General features: G+C 44.3%; 1 protein-coding gene across 6 annotated transcripts in view; it reads left to right on the forward strand.

Moving 5' to 3' along the window:
• APP (amyloid beta precursor protein) overlaps positions 1 to 23513 on the forward strand; it is a 235436-nt gene extending 211923 nt beyond the window's left edge. For 3 of the 6 annotated variants that reach the window (XM_004588599.4, XM_004588594.4, XM_004588596.4), the window contains 5 exons: positions 1292 to 1513; positions 9190 to 9243; positions 14008 to 14108; positions 16350 to 16496; positions 22537 to 23513. In XM_004588599.4, the coding sequence (XP_004588656.1) occupies positions 1292 to 1513; positions 9190 to 9243; positions 14008 to 14108; positions 16350 to 16496; positions 22537 to 22638 (626 nt within the window). In that variant the 3' untranslated portion in view covers positions 22639 to 23513. The remainder of the gene's footprint in view (positions 1 to 1291; positions 1514 to 9189; positions 9244 to 14007; positions 14109 to 16349; positions 16497 to 22536) is intronic. The other 3 variants (XM_004588600.4, XM_004588595.4, XM_004588597.4) reach the window with 1 other exon arrangement.
• Positions 23514 to 24144: the final 631 nt, after the last annotated feature.

A 24144-nucleotide genomic window follows, 5' to 3' on the forward strand; every position in this document is an offset into this window, starting at 1 on the left:
CAGGGGCCTGGCAGAATGGGTCAGTTATCTAATCTTCTTGCAAGTGCCAGCAACCCATATGGGCACTGGTTCATGCACTGCTGTTCCACTCCCCATCCAGCTCACTGCTTAGACCTGGGAAAATGGCAAAGAATGGCCCAAAGCCCTGGGACCCTGTACCTACTTGGGAGACCCAGAGGAGGCTCCTGGCTCATGGCTTCATATCAGCTCAGCTCCGGCCATTGAGGCCATTTTGGGAAATGAACCAGAGGAGGGAAAATCTTTCCTCTTTGTCTCTCCTCTCCGTAAAAATCTACATTTCCAATAAAAAATAAATAAATCTGGAAAATATATAGCTATAGAGCAACCTGGTAAATCTTCTATCATATATTAGGAGATCTCTATACATCTTTTGATACACCAGAGATAGTTCTAAAGCCATAATTACATTTGAGGTAAATTGATTTCTTTCTAGTAAAATGGATTTCAGTAATGATTTGTTTGACTGGAAGATCTTCACTAGCCTACCGGAACTTTAGCTAAATCAGTGATATTCTCCAAAGTTCATTTCTTTCTCCCTAGTTTCTAAAGGTGGATGCTGACTATATATTTTGGAAGCGTGAACCCCTTAGAAGATAGGAACAGGCAAGCTGTTCGGTATCTAGTCACTTGAAACATGCTGTTAGGCAGAGGTGGTCAGCCAGAGAAGGGTGGACCCTCACATCTCCAGAGCTACATCTGGCAGGGCAAGGAGACCAGGGATCGTGGGCAGACTTGTCCAAAGTAAAACAATGACAACTGTTCCAGAACTAAGCAGGATATCCATGGATATCCATGGAGCAAATGTTCAAGGACAAGGCATTCACTGGGATGTCCTTGAGCTTCAAAGAGATTGCTGCTTGGCTGCTGCTGACCCTGTACCTCAGACCACCCCCAAGGCATGCTGTCAATTCCTTTGTGATGGTTGTATGCTTGGAAAATCTGTATCTGAGAGCAAAATGGGCATGGGGCCCCATGGTCTGCCACTTCTGGGAGGAGTGGTGTGGTGGTAGAGCGTCAGCCCCCCACGCCCACGTCATTCTGCATGGATTCAACCCCCAGCAGGGATACCTGCTGTGACTTTGCCTAAGTGACTTAACTTCCTTGTGCCTCAGTTTCCACGTTTGTGAGGTAGAGATACTATTGGAACTCCCAGTATCGCCATGTGAGCTCACTCAATTGAGAGCAGTGCAAGTTGTGCCCATTAGTGGTGGCGCTGCTGTTGATGGATTGTTGAGGATGCTCATGAAAGCACTGCTTGTGTTTTGCTTAGATGAGCTGCTTCAGAAAGAGCAAAACTACTCCGATGACGTCTTGGCCAACATGATCAGCGAGCCAAGAATCAGTTATGGAAATGATGCACTCATGCCTTCCCTGACCGAAACAAAGACCACCGTGGAGCTTCTGCCCGTGAATGGGGAGTTCAGCCTGGACGATCTGCAACCGTGGCATCCTTTTGGGGTTGACTCCGTCCCAGCCAACACAGAAAATGAAGGTAGGGTCCCCAGAGGGGACAACAAAATGTGATGGTGTGTTTGTGTCTGTCTGTCCTTGTGCCTTGGGAGGGCTTGGGGGGCAGGGGGAAGGGGATTCATTAAGATTTTTTTAAATGTAGTCATAATATTTTATTTTTTTATTACAAAGTAAATAATAGGAGGTTGCTACTATAGAACCATTAATGTATCTGTGTGAATTGTTCTTTGTATGTTTTATGTCACAAAGCAGATAACGGACTGTTCATAGCACCTCATCATATATGTAGGAAAGGGCATGGGAACGGTCACAGTTGAGTTTGCCCCAGGTCCCAGTTTTCATCCGGGAAAGCATCCACCCAGAGTTACCCCTCACAGAAAAAAGGAACCCGCAACCTATTGCTTAAGAAGCACATGGAAAACTTGTGGCAGTGATATTCTATTAATTTTTTTCTTGTTTTCTTGATATAAAATGATGCATTATACAATAACAACAGAAGCAAGGCACCTTCTGTTATTTTCATCACTGTTTTTCAGGTGAGAAGGTTGAGGAACCAAGAGATTAAGTTCCTGAGAGGTGATTTTTGATAGAAGTTTAAATTAAGACAGCAACCAAAGAAAAAAATCTCACTTGGAGGCATATGGTTGCTTTTGGAATGAATCACCACAATATTCCACTAGTGTTCATAAGACAATTACTTAAACAGGTGATAAAATTAAGGCAAATAGTTCTCCCAGGAAATGTGTGAGATTTCAGGTTGTAATGAATGTTCAAGGCAAGGTTAGAGAAGATTTAAATTAAAAGAAAGTTTTTCTTAAGATATAAATAATTTGTGTTTAGAAAGTTAAATTCTAAAGCAGATGTCCAAATTAAAGAAAACTTTCATCCAAATATTTCATCCAAATCTGTGTACCTTTTGATGTACCTTGTCCTGAGGCCTTCTTAGCAGAGGTTCCTGCTTCAGAGAGCGCTTTTTATGGTTTGTCATTTTTCCATGTTCAAAAACATAAATGCATCAGCACCTCTGTTTCTAAACAGTAAAAATATATTTTTCAAAAACATAGCAGAATTTTACCCATGTTTTCCTGCCGTCAGGCAGCAAATTAGCCTGCTTTCCCATTTGTAATGTGGACACTTTATCCAATGCAATCAGCACATTTCTCACGCTAAGTCGATACCCAGTGTTAGACTTCAAGAACACTGAACAAGCTTTATTGTTCAGGGTTTTTCAGAAGAACAATTGGAGAAAATCTATATAATCTGTTTTCACAATGTGAATAACCTCAAATTGGTTTCCTTAATTCAAAAAGGGGACAGTTAAAGCAATATCATCCAATCTAAACCATAATGCTGCTTAAAATGTAAAATAGATCACTTCTTAGCTGTTTACGCAAACAGTCTTTACTCACAGAAGAGACCATTGTAAGGACATCTACTTATAACAGAACTGTTACATAATTTATGGAATTATGTTCCTGCTCACAAGCTGACTGTACCATTATATATATATAATATATATAATATTATATATATAATATATATAATATATAATATATTATATATATTATATTATTATATATTTACACGCGCGCGCTCATTGTGGCCATTTAAAATGCTCATCGTTTAGTCTCTGCTGAGAATTTTTTGCACAAAAAAAAAAATTCAGTGTCGTTTTCTGAATCAAACGCACACAAGCTTTGGTCTGCACACTGTGGCATTAGGCACACACACACCCAGAGGCCACTGGGCTCCAGGAAGATAGGGCCCAGAATTTGATTTGCCAGCTCTATGTATACTCGGGGGATAGCTGTCTCATGGTCTGAGTTTCATAAAACAAAGTCATGTTCTGGTTAAGTAAAGATCTGTGGGTAAATGGCAAAGATCGCACATAAAAATAATGAGAAATAACGCAACTTAACACTTAAGAGTCTTTTAAAATTATAGTTTTCATCAGACCTGAATCCCCTTTGTAGCAAATATTTTGAAAAGGCACAGTGATGAACCGTAAAATAAAGTTGATTGGCTCTGTTAAGGGCAAGTTTTAATTTAAGTAAAGTGAGTTGATCATGTGTATTAGCGCATGTAAGTGCTTATGCACAACAGCCAGGGGAAATGGTGGCAGTCCAGTGTCTGTCCTCCCTGGACGTGTGATGCTGGGCTGCAAGCCCCTACGGAGACTCTTCCCATGATTTGAGCTCTTCAAGCCACAGAAACTTCAGTTATGAGATTTTCCAAAATAATAAGTAACTTGTGAAAGCTCTGAATTAAATAAGCTTGCTTTAATTTACCCAAATGCAATGCTCCTTGAATATTTAGGTTGCATTGAAAACTCAGAGCATTGCTCTGTGCTTACATATAAAATTGAGTTAGATTTCTAAATTCACATTGCCTTACACACCTGTATATCCACGAGGAAATTCCAAAATCAGATAGAGTTCAAGACAATTTTATTTGTGGGACTGTCAGGTGCACAGCATCTAGTGTTCCTGGCCCCCACCCAGTAAAAGGTAAGTATCCTCCCTGGTCTCTGGTCTTAGTGATAGTCAAAAATACCTCGATATCCCCGCAGTCCCTGCCCCATTCCCCTGAAGGAGAAGGATCTGAGTTTAAATTGCAAGCTTACTGTGTTATAATGAACAAGTTACTTAGTCTCTCTGGCTGTTTCCTAATCAGTTAAAAAAAATAAGGTATAATAATTTCTAATACAGGGCCTGGCCCAGTAGCCTAGCAGCTAAAGTCCTCGCCTTGCACAGGCTGGAATCCCATATGGGTACCGGTTCATGTCCTGGCAGCCCCGCTCCCCCTCCAGTTCTCTGCTTGGGACCTGGGAAAGCAGTCAAGGACAACCCAAAGCCTTGGGACCCTGCACCCCCATGGGAGAACCAGAAGAGCTCCTGGGCTCCTGGCTTCAGATCAGTTCAGCTCCGGCCATTGCAGCCGCTTGGGGAGTGAATCAACAGACGGAAGATCTTCCTCTCTGTCTCTCCTCCTCTCTGTATATCTTTTAAAATAATAATACTCATATTGTTATCTTTGTATTAGAAATTATTAAGTGAGAAAGTATGGGAAGCTCTTAGCAAAATGCCTGAAGTATAGTAATTTTTAAGAGAGAACTTTTGATAGTTTTTTTTTAATAGAACCAGGCCTTTGTTAGAGAAACTCTGCGAACCTGTCTTAAGATGAATCATCATCAAAATAAATAGTAATAAAAATAATAAATTGAAATTTATATTTATATATATATATATATATATATATATATATATATATATATATATATATATATATATATAAAAGTCATCACATGGCTCAGTGTATGCTTAACAGGAACGACTACAATGGGCCTTAAAATGATTTGGTCTTAAAGCCACACCTTTCAGCCCTCCTGGCCTCCTCCTGCCTCTCCCCAGAGAATTAGTCCTACTTCTTTTTACAAACATGCACACCAAGAGAACTACTGCAAATATCTGAAATTCATAAAGGATTTCCTTTTATTGTCCTGTCAGTCCCTATTGTTACAACTTCAAATGCTTACCAAAAATGATTGCTTTTCTCCCATTCACTGCGGACCAGAGGAAGGTCCTATGCCTGGGCGATCTTTTACTAATTTATCCTGAAAAAATAAACATAACCACCACAAAGGCAGCCATTCCAAAAGCACAGGCCTTGACCAGCAGTCATTTGCCATAATGGATTTTTATTTTCATTCCTTTTTTCAACTATAAGCTGAAAAACCTGCAAACTTAATGGGATGAGCAAATGGCAGGGACATGTGTGTAGCCTACCGTGACAGTGGTTTGGCTGAAAACACTTGTGTCAAAGCAGGTGACTGCCTGGAAGCCAGCCACAGCCACCCCTGTAGCATGCAGTGACCACAAGGAACTCTGTGTGCCCAGCAGTCTGCCTCTTGAAACATCCTTGAAGATGGCCAACAAGTTATGTGAGATTATTATATCATGTATTTACACAGTGAGGCAGCTCCCTTGTATTTTTAATTAACCATAAAGAAGCAATGAGGAAACGGTATTGGATGTGAAGATTAAAAAGATGAATCCTTCCTTAAACCTGTGAGCCGGTGTTTTCAGACTCAGTCCCCCCAATTACCTGCCGACCTCACTAGGCCTACCAGAGGCAGCAGGAGACCGTACTAGGTTAGAGACGCTGTGTTACAGAGAGCACCAGGCGTAACAAACTCAAAAATCCCAGTGTTTTATCCCATTGCGCTCCATTTCTGGGGAAGGATCTGCAGGGAAGTTACATTTCATTGTAACTCTTTAAGATTTGATGCTTATTTTTCAAGTACTAAGCAACCAATGTTTTAGACAGTATATTATTGACATTGTTTCTGGGCCATTTGAACAATCTGAATGTGTTGTCAATGGACTAGAAAATAATGCATTAGATTATCTTGTCAATGTGTGTTTTTTCATCTTTGCATAGTCATAATTGCCTTTAAAACATTTGTATTGTTTGCTCGCTGAATTTAAGAGCCAGTTATTTTTTGAGCATCATTAATTCACTCTAAACCAACCTTACACTGTTAAAGCAGGCTCCATAGATACAGCGTAAGTCACTACAAGTACTCTTTTCATCTTGCTAAAAACAAAAGTATGGTCTTAAGATAACTCATGCTAATATTTGGTGGCATAGCTTGAACCTCTCTAATCCACAAACCCAAAATGCTCCCATGTAGGGTTATCTAGAGAGACACAATCAATAGGATATGTTTATGAAGGGACGTTAATTAGGGTAATTAGCATACAAGGCTCTGTCAGGAAAGATGTCCCACCACAGGCCACCTGCAGGCTGGAGACCCTGTGGTGCCAGGACATTGGCTCAATCCACCTCTGAGGGTCTCAGAACCAGAGAAGCCAAGGGTGTCACTTTGAGCTCAAGACTGAACCACCTGGAGGCCAACAAGGGGGCACTTGAGGACCAGCAACTGACACAAAGCAGGAGTGGAGCTAGTGCCAGCCAGCTCTCACCTTCCTTGTAAAGACTTTGTAGACCTCCATAAAGTTTATGATGCCCACACATACACATCGAGACTACGTCTGTCCACTTGCTGCGCTCAGACTTCACTTGCTAACAGTTTCTGGAAAAACTGCCAAAGGTACAGCCACTAACATTTTTCCCAGTTTCTAGATATCCCTTAATCTTGTCGTGTTGGTGCCATGAACTAACCAGAATAGCTCTAAAATTCAAAATAATTGAACAGCAACTGACACAAGTTCCCAAGTGTATAATCCCACCTGAGAACATGTTACAGGCTGTAGCCAAAATGCAGGTCGCATTAATCATATTGCATAAAGTTAATCTTCAGACTGCTGATAAAGGTGTATATGAAACATGATTGAATTTCATGTTTAGACTTGGGACCCAGTCCCCAGGTACCATGCGTGGTCTGTGCAGATATTTCAAAATGTGTCAGCTGGAACACTGCCAGCCCTTAACATTTCAGCTAAGGGATTCTCAGCCTGTGATATCTTACGTACCTTTCTGTGCGTCTTGATGTGTTTCAGTATTTGCCTTAAAGGCACAGCAGTGCTTTGTCTGTAAGCTTCATTGGCCTGTAAGTATGCACATTTGAGCCTCAAAAAACCCCTATTGACTTGAGAGTTTAGAAAGATTCTGATTTGCTGAAAATCACACACATACACACACAAAGTAGTGGCACAACAGAGGACCTGGGACCACCAGCTGCATTTAAACCATAGATACAGCTGCCTCCCGATGTCCTTAGTCAAATAGAGTCACACTTTTTAAACGACTGAATTATGACGCAGTGGTGAACACTGCCTCTGTTCTTTGGTGTTCTCTTACCTGCAGCTCAGACACCAGTTAGGGCACTCACCAGAGAATGCAGTAACGCCTCTGCACTCCACTTTACAAGTACTAAGTCCTGGAAATGCAAATGGGGAGGGAGGAGCGAAGGGAGGTGGAACATAAACTATACTTCATGGGTGGAAAATATTTGCGAGTTACAGAAGGCTGCATGTCTCGTAATGCACAAATAAAGAATTAGAGAGTTGTCACTTTCACAACAATTGTTATCAGCAGATTTAATAAAGCCATTTAAAAGTATTTGGAGTTTCTAAAACAAGTTTTAAAAATCGTTTGCCCCCTCCCAAAAAAAAAGAAATTAGCATGCGAGATCAGCATTGTGGTTCAGCAAGTTAAACTACCACCTGCAACAATGATATCCCATAGGAGTGCCGGTTCAGACCTCCACGGCTCTGCTTCCTGTCCAGCTCCCTGCTCATGGACCTGGGAAGCCAAAGACCTAAATGCTTGGACCCCTTCCAGCCACATGGCAAACCCATACAGAAATCCTGGCTGCCAGTTTCAGCCTGGCACAGCCCTGGTTGGTTGGTGGTGACTATTTAGGATATCAATCAGTGGTCAGAAGATCTCTTTCTCTGTAATTCTCTCAAATAAAACAAGTCATTGTATTTTTAAAATTATATAGAAAAAGGTTGTATAAAAAAAAAGCTCTTTGGTCCAAACTACCATGTAGAGATATAAATGTTGTTATTTCTGTTTTCTATACAAAGATTTTCTCTTAGAAATGGTCCTTTGTCGCAGGTCATGAACACTGTAAATCTGCAACCAAGTTGCGAGGCCTCCTACGCTCCCTTCCGCTCTACCTTGCTACCATTCTCTGCACACGAAAAGACCCAATGATTTTTCTCTTGATTCATCCAGATGGCTAAGTTCTCTTGGAAATAGTATTTTCTCATAGTTTGAATACTTGGCTGGCAGCCGGGTTTCCCCCACTTGCAGATGACAAAGCTGCTGGATGGTTTTATTGAAATTCCAAGTCCCCAAGTGACAGCATTGACCGTACCTATCTCCCATCTGCACCTAGCTATGTCTACACTCACTAGGCCAGCCCCTAGGGGCTTTCCCCCTCTTGGCTTTAGTTAGCCTTCTGATTATTTCTTAGCTCTAAACGCTTTGTGGCTTCCTCCTTTCCTCATCTCTTCCAAGACCCTGTTTTCTGGGATTCAGACACACTTGGGAAATGTCAGATGAAGGCAGACAATGGATATGTAGAAAGGAATCATCATGAATCTCTCAGATACGATAAGAAAGCATGGCATTTCACACACATCAGCTGTGTGTCATCTCGCCAGTGAAAACCTGCCTTCCAAAAGAGAAGCTGGTTTCCTTCTACCCTCAGACTAAGGACAGATTGGATTCACTCAGTTGCCGATGATGTGCGTGAAACTTGTTCTCCTGATAAATTCGTATTTGCATTTTCCAGGGAGATCTAAAAGAGCCCTTTTGTAGTTAATTAATTGGAAAATAAGGTAGGATGAGAGGGTTGTAAAAGGAGGTATCTTTAAGGTTTTCCTCTGGACTAGTATAGTCTATTTTCTTTCCAATCGAAAGCCTAGCAGCCCTTGCTAAACTAGCTCAGAGGGAAATCCCCACTCCCCACCCCTCTCCTTTGATGTAGCTCCCTATCCCAGGGAGTGAAGTTAGGGAGGCGGATTGGCAAATCAATCCTGTGAGCCTTTGGAAGGGGTGCCCCGCCCACTCCCTGGTGCTTGTATTAACTAGCTGCGGTTCTCACCTACCTGTTCCTTTTTTATAACTTGTTTATTGCTCTGCTCTGCTCTGCGGCCAGAAGCCACCACTCACCATCTTGATTTGTCCCGTTTGCTTTCTGTGTCTCTTGCTTCCTGTGCCCAGTTGAGCCTGTCGACGCCCGCCCTGCCGCTGACCGAGGACTGACCACCCGACCAGGTATCTGCCCCGCCCGCTTTCCACCTGCTAGCCTTCTGCACCTGAGCATGAGCAGGCGCCACCCCGCTGCCCCCTGATAAGCTTCTCTCAATCTCACACACGGCAGAGAATTTAAAATGACCTTGGGAACCAAACTTTTAAAAAAATTTCCCTATGTTTTGCCCTTACACTTTGTTTCCCAGATCTACATTTTTGTTTCTGAGGTCTCCTGTTGGAACGTAAAATAAGCTTTGTCAACGTTGTGTTTCCCCCCCGCCTCATTGGAGAGAATTCAGTAGAACTGTCCTGAAATACAGATTCGCAGACAGGTTCATGAGAATCAGGTGATAATGTGATGATTAATGCTGAGAACATCTCTTTCTTGTTTGATGTCTTAATGAGTCCAAGATAGGCCTCAAAGTTCTGCAGTTTTCCAGAAAAATAATGCAGTTGGTGTATGGAGGGCCAAAAAATATCTCGCTTTAGTCTTGCCCATTGTCTATTTACTGTCAGTGAGCAGCTAACACCACAGGTCCATGTCCACAATTTTGTACCTAGTCCTTTATTTTTCAAATAACCTACAAATTCTGTTAAAACAAAAGTTGGTTTTTAGTCACCCGAGCAGGAAAAAAAAGAGAAACATCTTCTCACCTTTGCTGTATGTCTAGCCTCTTTCTCCAAGCCTATAGTCACAGCTGTGGTATCTGCTGCATATACAACCTCGCCGCAACTGTTAAGTGAGCCAGTCTACTCAGTGAATTAGAAAGCAGGGAAGTTACTGAGCTGACAAAGTGCTGTATTCTGAGGAGGATCTACTCCCTGTAGCACGAATCTTGCCATTTTTTGGTATGTTTCTTGATCCTTGTAAAGTCTAGGTGCAATAGTCAAGGAAGAGAGAATCAGCCTCCACCTAGTGTACAACACACACTGGTCCAGCCGTGGCCTGAGCAGCAGACCTGTATCCTTCCTGGAGACGGCCCAGGCTTGACTCATGGCTGCCTCCAGGCTCAGTCGCTGGCGGACACTGAGAGCAGGCCCATGGCATCTCCACGCCCTCGCAGTGTGATGCGCAGTGGCAGCTGTGACAGCGGAGTGACGCATCTTGACAACTAATCTCGTTGATTTCATGAATCTGTCTGTGGAGCTTTTAAGGGGAACTTACATTGTGTAAGTCACAGACGCTTTCAGCTCTCCTAATGTCCTCCTTATAGTCAGTGTCCCCTAAGTGCATCTCAAGGAGCGGGCAGTTGATGGAGCCTCTCTGCTCGCCAGCTGGTGAGGGCCAGGGCTGAAGGTTAGTTCTGTTCTGACTTAAAACCGGCTCATGTTGTTCACCTGGTTGGGCGCTGTTTCCTGGTGCTTCACACTTGATTTTCAAAAACAACCTGCTTTTCACTTAAAAGCATAAAGTGTTACATAGAAGCCATCACTCAGCCAATTGAATTAAGTTCCTGGGGGAGGGGTACTTTATGTAGTGAAATAAGGTGTGAACCCACCAATCCATTCTTTAACATGAAAAGAATATTTCCAAATATTGTCAGGTAAAATACCTGTTTTAAGGAAGTCACTAGAAAATACTTAGTGATACAGAATCACTATTTCTGCTTATAGATGGTCTCTCGGCCATTTGAACTGATGTCCTTGAGTTTTGCAGCAATGATTGGGGTTCTTCGACATCACATTTTATGAAACCATTTTTAAGATGGATCTAATATGCCAAATTATATCTTTAGACTTTCCAAACTTAGAAACCCCAGGATGTGTCATTAAGCTTAATGGCATTGTTTTTTGAATAATCACACTTGTCGCTCAGAAGCAAGAAAAGAATGGGTGGTTGCTTTCCGTTAGTGATTGCTCTATAATCATGACTGAGGAAAATGCCTTGAGTTTCATATCTAAAAAAACCAAACATTGCAATTTCTAGAGCGTAGTGCGGTCAGGGGGGCACAGTTACAAGAATAGTGACTTCTGAGCATGATGGCTATTACAGCGCTCTTCCTGGCTCTCTTCCAGGGAGAAAGAGACGGTGCAGGGCAAGTTACCCAGTGTGACTGGAATCAAAAGGAGGCTCTCGACGTATGGCAGAAAGCTCCCCTTTTCATTACACTGTATGGTCTCCTTCCTCTAGTCCCAGTGAAGGAAACCAGGTCCATGACCCCAAGGCATCGGAGAAGAGTTATGAAAAACACACCTCTCACTCCTACCTGAGAGCCGACTTCCCAGTCAGCATGGCTTAGAGACAGGGCTCAATGCTGGCGCTCCCGGAGACCACTGCGCTCGGTGTTGTGGCAGGTGCCAGCTCCCCAGGAAGGTCTTCACTAACGGACTACACTAGCGGGATTCCACATAGGTTATGGAATTAAAAAGATAACTTTGGCACCAAAAAAAAAAAAGTCAAAATTCAAGTATCTCTTTTTCCTTCATGAAATGGGTTTTCCACTGTTTGAAGACGCCCTCTATGCATAGATTCCCAAATCTTTTCCCACCAAAATCAACATCTTTAAAGTGCGTTCATAACTGCTAAACAAAAAATGAACTAGCTACAGTTCTGTTCAGACTCCATCACGTTATTAGTTATAAACCACCATTAGCTGCTGTGCTGACTTGGTACTTGAATTTCTTTTAGGGGGAGGGGGAAGGGGAGAGGGAGGGAGGGAGGGGGAGAGAGAGAGAGAGAGAGAGAGAGAGAGAGAGAGAGAGAGAAAGAAAGAAAGAGAAAGTTAGTTTTTGGACCAATGAAAGTATCCTTGGGCCTGGTGTGATAGCCTAGCAGCTAAAGTCCTCACCTTGCACACACTAGGATCCCATATGGGCGCCGGTTCTAATCCCGGCAGCCCCGCTTCCCATCCAGCTCCCTGCTTGTGGCTGGGAAAGTAGTCAAGGACGGCCCAAAGCCTTGGGACCCTGCACTCACGTGGGAGGCCTGGAAGAGGCTCCTGGCTCCTGGCTGTGGATTGGCACAGTGGGGGCCACCTGGGGAGTGAATCATCTGACAGAAGATCTTCCTCTCTGTCTCTCCTCCTCTCTGTATATCTGACTTTCCAATAAAAATTAATAATAATACAAAAGAAAAGTATCCTCATGCCCTTTCAGAAATATTACTAACTTAGAAACTTTCAAATGGAGAACTCATTGTTCTCTACTATTTTTTCACTAGAATTATTTGGCTCTCAAATGTGAAAAACAGGACTGCTGAAGAGTTTTCTTTAAAAACCTCAGAAAAGGGGGATTGTGTTGTGGCAGAAGGTGGTAATGCTGCTACCCGCTACCCTGGCATGCTGCACAGGCACCAGGTGTATGCCAGTTGCTCCTGCCCCCTAATGAAGTGTCTGGGAAAGTAGTGGAAAATGGCCCAAAAATGTGGATGTCTGTGCCCATGTGGGAGCCTTGGAAGAAGCTTCTGGATTTACCCTGGCCACTTGGGGAGTGAATCAACAGATAGAGGCATATTCTCTCTCTCTCTCTCTCTCTCTCTCTCTCTCTCTCCCTCCCTCCCTCCCTCCCTCCCTCCCTCCCTCCCTCCCTCCCTCCCTCCATGCCTCCCTCCCTCCCTTTCTCTCGTGTGTGTGTGTATGAGATTCAAATAAATAAGCAAATTTTAGAAGGAAAAATTCAGAAATAAAATCTTAACTGTTGCACTGCTGATCCTGATGACAGCAAAAAGTGAGCGATAAAAAAAGATACCTTGGTCATACAAAGCTCACAGATTCTTAAAGGGATCATCAGACAGTAAAAGATACAAGTGGAATTGAAAGTTATTAGTGTCATTGCCTTGTAAAAGTTTGTTTTAGGATGATTCAAACTCAATGTGGACACTGTAGAGAAACCAGTTGGCCTAATGTAGGAAGACCATCCCCACAGGCAAAATCATCCCACAGTCCAAGCAAACTGATGCATCCCGGTGTTCAAGGAGGCGCAGACCTGCCTGGGGGGCACACCAGGGAGGACATGGTTTGAAAAGCCCCAGATTCTGACTTTTAACACTGAAAGGCTACAACATGGAAACTGATATGTATCCCTGGCACTGCTGGAGAGTTTGTTTATTTTAAAGATGACTTTGCATTTGTTTTTAAGCTCCAGAGTATGGCTCTTTGAATAATGAGATTGATTACGGCAATTAGTGTAAGAAAGAATTCTATAGCAATTCATAGAGAAGAAAAAATTTGGAGGCTATAAATTCTGTTACTGCAAAAGAAGCATAAAGAAGCATTCTAAAAATTATGTACTGAACCAATTATATTCTGTATCTATAACTGGAATATTTACTAAGTAAATTATATAATGTTTTCAGTGCTTTACTGCATAGGTTCATGAACATAATTTGTAATTGGAGCAGAGCCCTAAAGTAGCGGTTCTGTCCCACCAGGTAATTAATGCTCATTTTTAAGGCCTTTCATTATTTTTTTTTCTGAAGTAATGAGATCACATGGGGGCAAAATGCACATAATAGGTGAAATAATAAACCCCCAACCCAGCAAACATACTCAAAGACAAAACCTTGCCAACCTCCCCAACCCACATTTAACCTGTTTTCTCCTCAAAAATATTCTAGCATGTGTTTAAAGGCAAGAGAAGGCTCAAATTCAGATTTTTTTTAAGCTTCTTTTTTAGTTAAAATAGGTGGTGGTTAAAACTTTAAATAGAGGGTGTCATTTTTTTGTACCCATTCATCTAATCCGCTGTGACTTCAGGCCTGGAAAAAGTTTCTGGTAGCCTTTGAGTCATCGTACTGTTGTTACAGCTAAAACTGGTCACCCTACATATTTTAATTATGACGTCATGCAGGTTCGGGCTTGACAAATATCAAGACAGAAGAGATCTCTGAAGTGAAAATGGATGCGGAGTTCCGACACGATTCTGGCTATGAGGTTCATCATCAAAAGCTGGTCAGTACAATCACTTTCCTCTCTTGGGATCCCTATTTGCATTTTAACTCCTCTAAGCTGTGCAGATTGACAGCCTTTCGAAGCATGGCTGTCATTGGCAGGTGAATCGGCTATCACTTAGTCAGGAGAGCGCGCTGTGGATCTAAATGCTGAAAAGGGTTGCGAAGGAAAGGGAGTTGCTGAAGAGTTGGGAGCTGGTGGAACAGAAGTCTTAAGACTTGTCCACAGATCTGTTTCCTCCATCCTGTGCCATGGAAGCCCCTCTTGATAACCACACTAACTCTTAGAATACAACAGTGACTAATGGTGGTGGTAGCAATTAAAAGAATCAGCTCCCTTTACTGAGCTAGTTGATAAGATAATGTACTATAATTAGTGCAATGAATGTGGTAAAATTACAGTATTTTCTTAAAGACATAGGAATATGTCCAGACTTGCAGTCACTCCTCATTGCCTCATGCCTGTGTCATTAGCTAATTAATGACTTGCTCATTATAAATGTATCGAGGTAGCATTTTTGGTTAGTGAAGGAAGAATTATGAACGATTCTAATTTTAGCGCTAATTTCATACACCACGAGCAACACCCTTTTAGAAATTTGTGCAACATGCTCTTTTGGGCTTCCAGTTCAGATGGCTACAAGGTTAGTTTTAACAATGAAAATCTGTCATTTTTGTAATCCTTTTTAAAATGTGTATTTATGACTCATTTTATGTGAAATGCAGAGTGATAGTGAGAGTTCTTCCATATGCTGGTTCAATCTACAAATGTCTACAACATCCCAGGATGGGACAGCCAAAGCCAGGGTCCTGGAACTCAGTCAGGGTCTCCCACATGGGTGGTAGAAACCCAAGCACTTGGGCCATCACCTGCTGCCTCCCAGGATGAGCGGTAACGGGAATTTTATGGCATCAGTAGCAGAGCTGAACTTGAACGCAGGCACCAGATAGTGCATGCGGGTGTCCCAGACAGAGTCTTAACCCCTGTGTCAAACACGCCCATCTTTTCATTTGGCTATCTTGAAACTATGTTAAAAACAGTGTTTACAGAAACTGTTTTCATTAAGTTTTTTTATTAAAATAATAATGTGTTTGGTAATTGTCTATTTGATCTGGAGTAAGATCACCTTCTTTGAATAACAAGGTAAGTGTTAAGATGTGCTCATATAATTTCACTCACATCGATACAGTTTAAAAAAAAAAACAATGACTTGCTTTAAAAAGAATGTAAAGGAATATAATGCAATAAACTCCGCACAGAATGAACTTCTTGCAGTGTTTTCTGGATTCTTTGCATGTACAACACCAGTAAACAGCTAGAAAGCAGTAACTTTTTAAGCTTCAGTTTCTGGAAACGATGTAGTAAGACCATGTAAACCATGTAAATTGTGCGTGACTATTAAAATTCTTGCTGCCCACTGCTGCTCTTGATGGAAATAAAAGCATTGTTTCTCAAAGTAATTATATTCCAGCTAAATTAATGCGGCTAGCAGCAGATTCTGTTTAACTCTCATTTCAGAATATTTATGTCTGTGCATTTTAAAAAGCTGCACTTAGAGCAGGGCTGTGCATGCTCAGACAGCGGTGCTCCCAGTTTCAAAGCTGCTGTGACTGGAAAAATGCTGGCCTCCTTCTGTAACCATGATGCCTTTACGTTTTCAATAGCTGCAGGAGCTACCCTCCCTTCCATCATCCAATGTACCAGCTGCCAACAGGTTATACAGTCCACAAAGACTTCTGTTTTGTCAGTTGGGGGTGTGGAGAGTAGACTTCCTTGAATAAGAGTGGCCACTTGTCATAAATCATGAAGTAAGCACCATATAGGTGATCAACCAAAGAACTGAAGATTTGGGGGGGCAGGGGTAGCATTTAGGATGGTCACATCCCATGTGGGAGTGTTTGGGTTCAATGCCAGGCTCTGTGCCAGCTCCCCAGCTTCCTGCCAAGGCAGATCCCAGGGTGCAGCAGCCTTGGCTCAGATAACTAGTCTCTGCCACTCACGTAGATGACCTGATTGCACCTCTGGCTCCTGGCATCTGCCCCAGGCACTGAAGGCATTTGAGGAGTAAACTAGCAAACGGGAGTTCTCTCCATTTCCCTGCCTCTCAAGAAAAAAAAATGTTTATAGTGTTTTAAAAAATATAGTGTAACACTGGGTTAGGGCTGGGGTTACACTGCGGCTTTTCAGACTTCATCCAAATGTCTCTGTAATTACAGTTGTTTTCCTTGACTTGTTTTCAAGGTGTTCTTTGCTGAAGACGTGGGTTCAAACAAAGGCGCCATCATTGGACTCATGGTGGGCGGTGTCGTCATAGCAACAGTGATTGTCATCACCTTGGTGATGCTGAAGAAGAAGCAGTACACGTCCATCCATCACGGGGTGGTGGAGGTAGGTAACCCGGGCTGCAGGGGTGCGGGTGGGAATTAGGGAAAGACGAAGAGAGAAAACATGCATTAGGCTGGTTGTCTGTTCCAGAAGGTGGTCCAGACCATCATAACCTCTTCCTTGGGGAAAGAGCAAATGAGTATTCCTCCCTGCAGCCCAGCGCACAACTGTTCTTTTCTTGCTTTGCTTTTCCTTCCAATTTATCGTGCATACTGTGATCAAGCATTGAGATGGCCCTTTTCTCATCTTACCAGGTATATTGAAATGATTCGCTCTTGGACATTTAAAACAACATAAAGTGTCAGGAGAAAGGAATTGGGAGGTTAGTTTTCCCAAAAAAGAAAAGAAAATTGGAAATGCATTTATTCCCAGATTCCTTTTTTTTGGTCTCAATAGTCTGACCGTCTGACCTGTGAGTGAAGCCAGACAACAGAAAACAATATGATGGCTAGGAAAGCCGCTCATGTTTTGCAGGAAATCACATTGAACCGAATGGCTCAGAGAAAAAAAAAATGTGAGGTTCTTACTCAAGATCCAGCCTGCTGGCCTATGCTTCCCCGTGAAATACTCTAGTTTCAGAACCCCTGCGCTGGCGCACCGGAAGTGAAAATACACAAGGGGCAGTCACGGTCACCGGTCCATTTTGCCTCATAATCTGTGTCCCCCACAAGCCAAGCTCGCAGGGATACATAGCATAGAGCTAGTGGGTTCCACCAACACAGCATGATACAATTGCCACAAGATTGTTCAAATAGAATTTTTTAAGATTTATTTATTTTTTGGGCCCGGCGGCATGGCCTAGCAGCTAAAGTCCTCACCTTGAACACTCCGGGATCCCATATGGGCGCCGGTTCTAGTCCCGGTAGCTCCACTTCCCATTCAGCTCCCTGCTTGTGGCCTGGGAAAGTAGTCGAGGACGGCCCAAAGCCTTGGGACTCTCCACCCACATGGGAGACCTGAAAGAAGTTCCTGGCTCCTGGCTTCGGATCGGCATAGCATCGGCCGTTACGCTCACTTGGGGAGCGAATCATTGGACGGAAGATCTTCCTCTCTGTCTCTCCTCCTCTCTGTATATCTGACTTTGTAATAAAAATAAATAAATCTTTAAAAAAAGATTTATTTTTTATTGGAAAAGGAAATATTAATAGGGAAGAGACGGGGATCCCCAGAGAGGAATGGTCCTGGAATGGTGAGGTCCGGGCATAACCTGCATCCTATCCATAGGCAGGGATCTGGTAGTGGCTGAGGTGACAACACACACTCACACCACCACCTCTGAATATTCTCTCTCGGCTGGGTGAGACAGCAGTGGCAGCTCCTCTGCAGCCTGGCTCTTGGTGCCAGGCGCTGTATCTGCAGAGACCTGGGGTGTGGCTGCTTGGGGTGGCACACACTGGAAGGAGTGGCGCCCAAACAGCTGTGGATTCAGTGGTCCTGGCCCCTAGTTTTGCTCTGATGATTGAAATCCAAGGAGATATTTATTAGTAACTGACGGAAAGAAACACTGAATCCAGGCAGGTGCAAGAGTGCTGCTGGAAAGGCGGCCAGTTACCCTACATCCAAGACAGTAGTCTGTACATTATATTTTGGTCTTAAACTTGACCAATGTATCTGATCCTGCTGGGGAATTTTTTTTTATAAAGATGTATTTATTGTCGCAAAAAGGCAGATTTACAGAGAAGGGAAGACAGATATCCCATCTGCTGGTTCACTCCATAAACACCACAATGGCTGGAGCTGAGCCAATCAGGAGCCAGGAGCCTCTTCAGGGTGTCCCACATGGGTGCAGGGTCCCAAGGCTTTGGGCAGTCCTCAACTGCCTTCCCAGGCCACAAGCAGGGAGCTGGATTGGGAGGTGAAGTGGAGCTGCCGGGATTAGAACCAGTGCCCATAAGGGATCTCACACTTGGGGGGTGAGGATCAGTCAGTCGAGGCCATTGCGCCTGTCCCAGCTGGGGAAATTTTGACACTTCCCTTGCCTGTTTGGGAGTTCTGTTTGCCTAGGTCTGGGGTGGCCCTTGGGAATGGGAATGGGGCCTGCACAGCAGGACGGGGAGCTGCTTTGCCCGGCACCCCTGGGCTCTGCACAGGCTGACCTGTGCCCTGTTGCATCCTTCTATCATATGGGGCTGTATTTGGAGATGGGACCTTTAAGGAGGCTAGGGAAGGTTCCACGAGGTGAGGAGGACCAGACTCATCTGACTGGGGTCCTTCCAGAAGGGCGGGCCACGGAACGGAGTGAAGACACAGGGAAAAGATGTCACATCTGCAAGCCAGGGCCAGAGGCCACGGACCGCACCAGACCCCCTCACACCTTGACTTTGGCCTTCCAGTTCTCAGAACTGTGAAGAAATACCATTGCTGGTGTTTAAGCCTTGCAGTCTGTGGTCCTTGGCTGTGGCATCCAATAGAAGCTCTTAAGTAAATTGCACCTTTGGTGCCAGAGACCCAACAGGAAGCCGGTCCTTGGCAGGCTCCTCAGCTCAACACGGTCATGTTTTCTTCTTTCTTTTTTTTAAGAGCCTTTCGAAACTTAAGTACAAGGAGACTTCACAAAGCTTACGAACAAATGGAATTAAAAGATGGGTTTTTTGTTTGACACAGAAACATTTTGAAATCCACTCATTTTTCACAAAAACTTTGAAGACTTTGTATGTGAAAAACAGTTTTGGTTTGTCCAAACATCTTATTAGAGTGAAAAAAACAATAGAGGTGAGTGGAAGAGGAACTGAAGTTCATGGTGACGCCGCCTGCAGGGTGCGGGGGACCCAAGGTGAGGCGCACTGGCAGAGAAGGGGCAGCATCTCCAAGGAGATGATGTCATTGTTGGTTTTCAGCGTCTCTGCTGTGCCCCGTTCAGCTCCTCCTCCTGGGAGCTGCTGTTGTCAGGGTGGCCCTCACTGCCCTGCCCTGCAGCGCACCCCCTGCGGTCTGGGCCAGGATGGTCAAGACTCACCCATTTTACACACCCGTGGCCCGTGGGCTTTCTAGGAAGTGAAGCGCTTTACCACAAACCGAGTTTACTTAAACTACACTTGCCCTCTTCGAATGCTTCGGAGCGCATTTCCTTGGGGTGAGGCAGGTGACTCCCTGGGACTGTCTGGCCTCTACTTGCCTGGGAACAGTAGTGGGGGAATGTGTGGGAAAACCTGGACTTTGACCTTGACCCATACTCAGTCTGACATTGTTGGCTGAGCACAAGTCCCACCCAAAGTGAGATCAATTTGAAGGACCCTTCAGATCCTGTTCAGCTCAGATTTCAGTGACTCTCTGAGGTTTGCTGTCTTACTGTCTGTAAAGACAACTGACTAAAACGTCGCATACATAGGTTTTTAAAAAAAATCTTTGTCTCAACAAAAGTACATCCTAAAAGCAAGTGAATTCTTAAAAAAAATCTTACTTGCAAATTTCGTTCCTTTCTTGCCCCACCCTCTCTGAAGTATGAACTTAAATTCTATTTGAGGGCCCAGTGCAGTAACCTAGCAGCTAAAGTCCTCGTCTTGCACGCGCTGGGATCCCCTATGGGCGCCGATTCTAATCCCGGCAGTCCTGCTTCCCATCCAGCTCCCTGCTTGTGGCCTGGGAAAGCAGTCAAGGACGGCCCAAAGCCTTGGGACTCTGCACCCACGTGGGAGACCTGAAAGAAGTTCCTGGCTCCTGGCTTCGGATCGGCATAGCATCGGCCGTTACGCTCACTTGGGGAGCGAATCATTGGACGGAAGATCTTCCTCTCTGGGGATCCCCGTCTCTTCCCTATTAATATTTCCTTTTCCAATAAAAAATAAATCTTTTTTTAAAGATTTATTTATTTTTATTACAAAGTCAGATATACAGAGAGGAGGAGAGACACCATTCCAGGACCAGGAGGTGACTGATGAACCTTTCTGGCCCTCCCTCAGCTCTTCCCTGAGTGGTAGCCTTCTCCGTAGATGAGTACTTGACTCTTCCACCTTTCAGGAGATTATGGATTAAAAGATATATTCCAAATCCCCGAGGTGCCATCGTGTACAGATAATCCCTTCTCCTGTAGCTCCTGAGCCCCCTGCAGCCCGAGGCCCAAGCTGCCCCACGGCTGGAACAGCAGCAGGTAGCTGTCCTCCCAGAGACAAAGGCTAAGGAGGATTTTCCAGAAGCACCAAGGCCACAGCCGAGAGGTCGGGTGTCTGGATGGCACTCCAACCTCTGGCCCTCGAATTTCCAGCAGGGCTATTGGGTGCTTGGCTTTGGAGTTTGAAGAGGAGATGAGGCTCCTGCACTTGCAGGTGTCCCTGCCCTGGCTGAATGCAAGTGGTTACTGGCAGCCGGCGTGAAGGCCGAGGTGCGGCCTGGAACAGATAAAGCTTTCCTATTCCCACTACCCACCAGCGCTAGGGTTCCTCCCACCCACGCAGAAACAGGGCCACTGTGTGATGGATATAAACAAAATATTTTTTAACATGGCACTCCCAGATCACAGTTACACGGTGACACGGAGCAAAGAGATGCTCAGATTCGAGGGGCATACTGTTGCAGACAGGCCCTGGCAATCAAGTCATAACCTGAACTCGCCCATTCTTCTCACTAATCCTCCATGGAGGGGTTTGAATTTAACACACCTGTAGCTCATGACGCAACTCCCAGGTAAGCCAGGTGAGCTCATTATTGACAAGGATGCAGATCCGAGGGAAGACTGGGGGGGTAGGAGTTGCACCTGGGACTGACTCCCCAAGGGCAGTGATGTGAACAGAGCCTTGAGCGGTACCTGTGAGCAGCGGCTCTTCTGGAGGGCTTGTCGGGAAACACCTGGCACCATCCTGGAACTAGCCAAGGATATGGCTGGAGGAAAATGCAGACAGCTGCCAGGAGCCATGTCCTTCCATGAGAGAGACCTTGAGAACTGGAACGCCCCATCGAGGCCCAAGATGTCTGTCGCAGCTGCCTGGAGCTTACCCAGGGGAATTCCACTTCCCGCGTCAGCCTCTGAAGTGGGGTTACACAAAGGCCCATAGACAAACCTGGTGTTTCGTCCTCCGGTCTGAATCCCTGGCTGGCACAGGGCTCTGGTCATGGCATCTCCAGTGTGTCTGGCTGCTCCCTGGCAGATTCCCAGGTCAGGTTCCATGGCAGTGGAGCAGCTGTGTGGGATCAGGCCCAGGGCAGATGGGCTGGCAGGAAAGAGGCTGCATGAGATGCCAAATGACAACGCCAAGCCGAAGGGACAGGCAGGGCCTGACACGTGGAAATGAGGCTGTCCCTTTATGGAAAACGGGGCGGCATGCGTTTCTCTCGTCCCTTGTGATGACACGGGTGTGCATTCTGGTGGTTTGACTATTTAAAAAAAAAAACTAAGCTTGATTCACCCGGCACAATTTCAGTACCTTCTGCGCACTGAGACAGGCATCGTGTGTATGCCTCTACCTTTCAGATACGTTTGAAGAATGTAACCTGATGTGTGTTTATCAAAGGGGCTACAAGGAAAAAAAGGAGAAATGCACCATAGACATACTGTTGTTGAGCACATGTGGTGTTTTTTTTTCTGAACTAAGGACTGTAGAAATACTAAGAGTCTATACAATGAGAGCACCCAAAACTCCCTCGGCAGATTACAATAAACCTGGGGAGACAGAGATTTAGGAAACCGATTGGTCTTTCCACCCTGTTTGCTCTGGTGAACCCCTTTCTGCAAGGCTCTTGTATTTCTTCATAGTTAACCATCATACTTTGAAGTAAAACAGCCTTCCACCAAAGGTGTTTTTCTCTTATGAAGCGAACACGGAGTTACAAAATACCTAATCGCCCTAGATTTACCTAGTCACTGTGCGGTGAAGAAGCAAAAGCCACTACTGGGCACTTTGCACGGTCAAGGTTCTCAGCGCCACCTGGTGGCGAGAGCGAGCAAGTACACAAATAGTGGGCAAAGGCATGATGAGAAGTCTACGAGATACAGAAAATCCTGAATGTCCTACAGTTACCATGTTTTACTGTGCTAATACTGCGCACACGTATTGCTGCACACTCTCCAAGGCTTGCTTTTTCAAGTCAACTCCCATTCCTGTTTTCTCAGGTGGACGCGGCTGTCACCCCGGAGGAGCGCCACCTCTCCAAGATGCAGCAGAATGGCTACGAGAACCCAACCTACAAGTTCTTCGAGCAGATGCAGAACTAGACAACCGCCACAGCAGCCTCTGACGTTGGACAGCCAACCATTGCTTCACTACCCATCGGTGTTCATTTCTAGAATAATGTGGAGAAAACAAGCCCTCCGGTTTTATTATTTACTCATTTTCGCCTTTGACAGTTGTGCTGTAACACAAGTAGATGCCTGAACTTGAATTAATATACAAATCAGTAATGTATTTTCTCTTGACACTCTGATCACCACACTACATTATTAATGGATTTTGTGTACTGTAAAGAATTTAACTACCAAACTAGTGCATGAATAGATTCTCTCCTGATTATTTATCACATAGCCCCTTAGCCAGTTGTATATTATTCTTGTGGTTTGTGACCCAATTAAGTCCTCCTTGAAATATGCTTTAAGAATCGATGGGGGTTGCTTCCTGTGTACGTGGGAGTTTAGCTGCTTCTCTTGCCTAAATATTCTTTTCCTGATCACTATGCATTTTAAACATTTTTAAGTATTCCAAATGACTTCAAGACTCTGTTCCCACGACTGCATTATACTGTACAGACTGCTGCTTCTGCTATATTTGTGATATAGGAAGTAAGAGTATACACATTTATTTCTTTGTGCCTGTTTTATATGCACACACTAGGCATTGGGAATTTGAACTTTTTTTGTCCATGTCTCTTTGGATCTTTGATTAAAAAACAAACCAACCAACCAAGAAGAATCCCTGTTCATTGTAAGCACTTTGCGGGGCGGGGTGGGTGGGAGCACTCTCTGGGCTCAGATAACCAAGGATTCTCCCAAAAAACTTTTTCTGCAGGATGATTGTACAGAATCATTGCTTATGACATGATAGCTTTCTACACTGTATGACATAAATAAATTAAATAAAATAACCCTGGGCAAGACTGTTCTTTGGAAGATGACTACAAATCTTAAACAGTCAAAGTAGTTGGGTGTGCATGAAAAGGTAAATTCACCTGATGCCTTACTTACAATGTCACAACAAGAGGCAAGCCACAAAATAAGGCAGGCCTAGGCACGAGACCAGCTTGTTCGAAGGTGACATTTCTGCAGGTGGCAGACACCATCATGCTGCAATGAAGCAATCTGAAATGACCCGCTTGATTATCTAATGAGCTGCAGACCAGCGAGGGGTCTTCCCACATTGAGCATTTATCCCTGTGTGTCTCAGTTGAGTAGGAAAGTGGGGCCCACATGTATCATACGATTCTAGAACAATGTCTCACAGGGTTAACCAGCATGTTTGACACGGCTAAAGCATCATGACTCGTATGTGGTCTTCAAGTGTGTGCCAAATCGGCAAACTTCCAGGGACATAAAAAATTAGGACCAGTTGATGGACGGTTATCTCTAACCTAGTACTGTTAATGTTTATCAAGGAGTAATGCTTTGTTGGTCGTGAGCCATCCTGGATCCCACTGGACATTTATTTCACGGCCCCTACTCACTAGCAATCGAAAATGTCTTAGAGATATTCCCAAGTCTCCCTTTGGGGAGCTAAGTCGACCCCGCTTG

Source organism: Ochotona princeps, chromosome 3 (genome assembly GCF_030435755.1).
Source record: "Ochotona princeps isolate mOchPri1 chromosome 3, mOchPri1.hap1, whole genome shotgun sequence".
Taxonomy (NCBI): Eukaryota; Metazoa; Chordata; class Mammalia; order Lagomorpha; family Ochotonidae; genus Ochotona; species Ochotona princeps.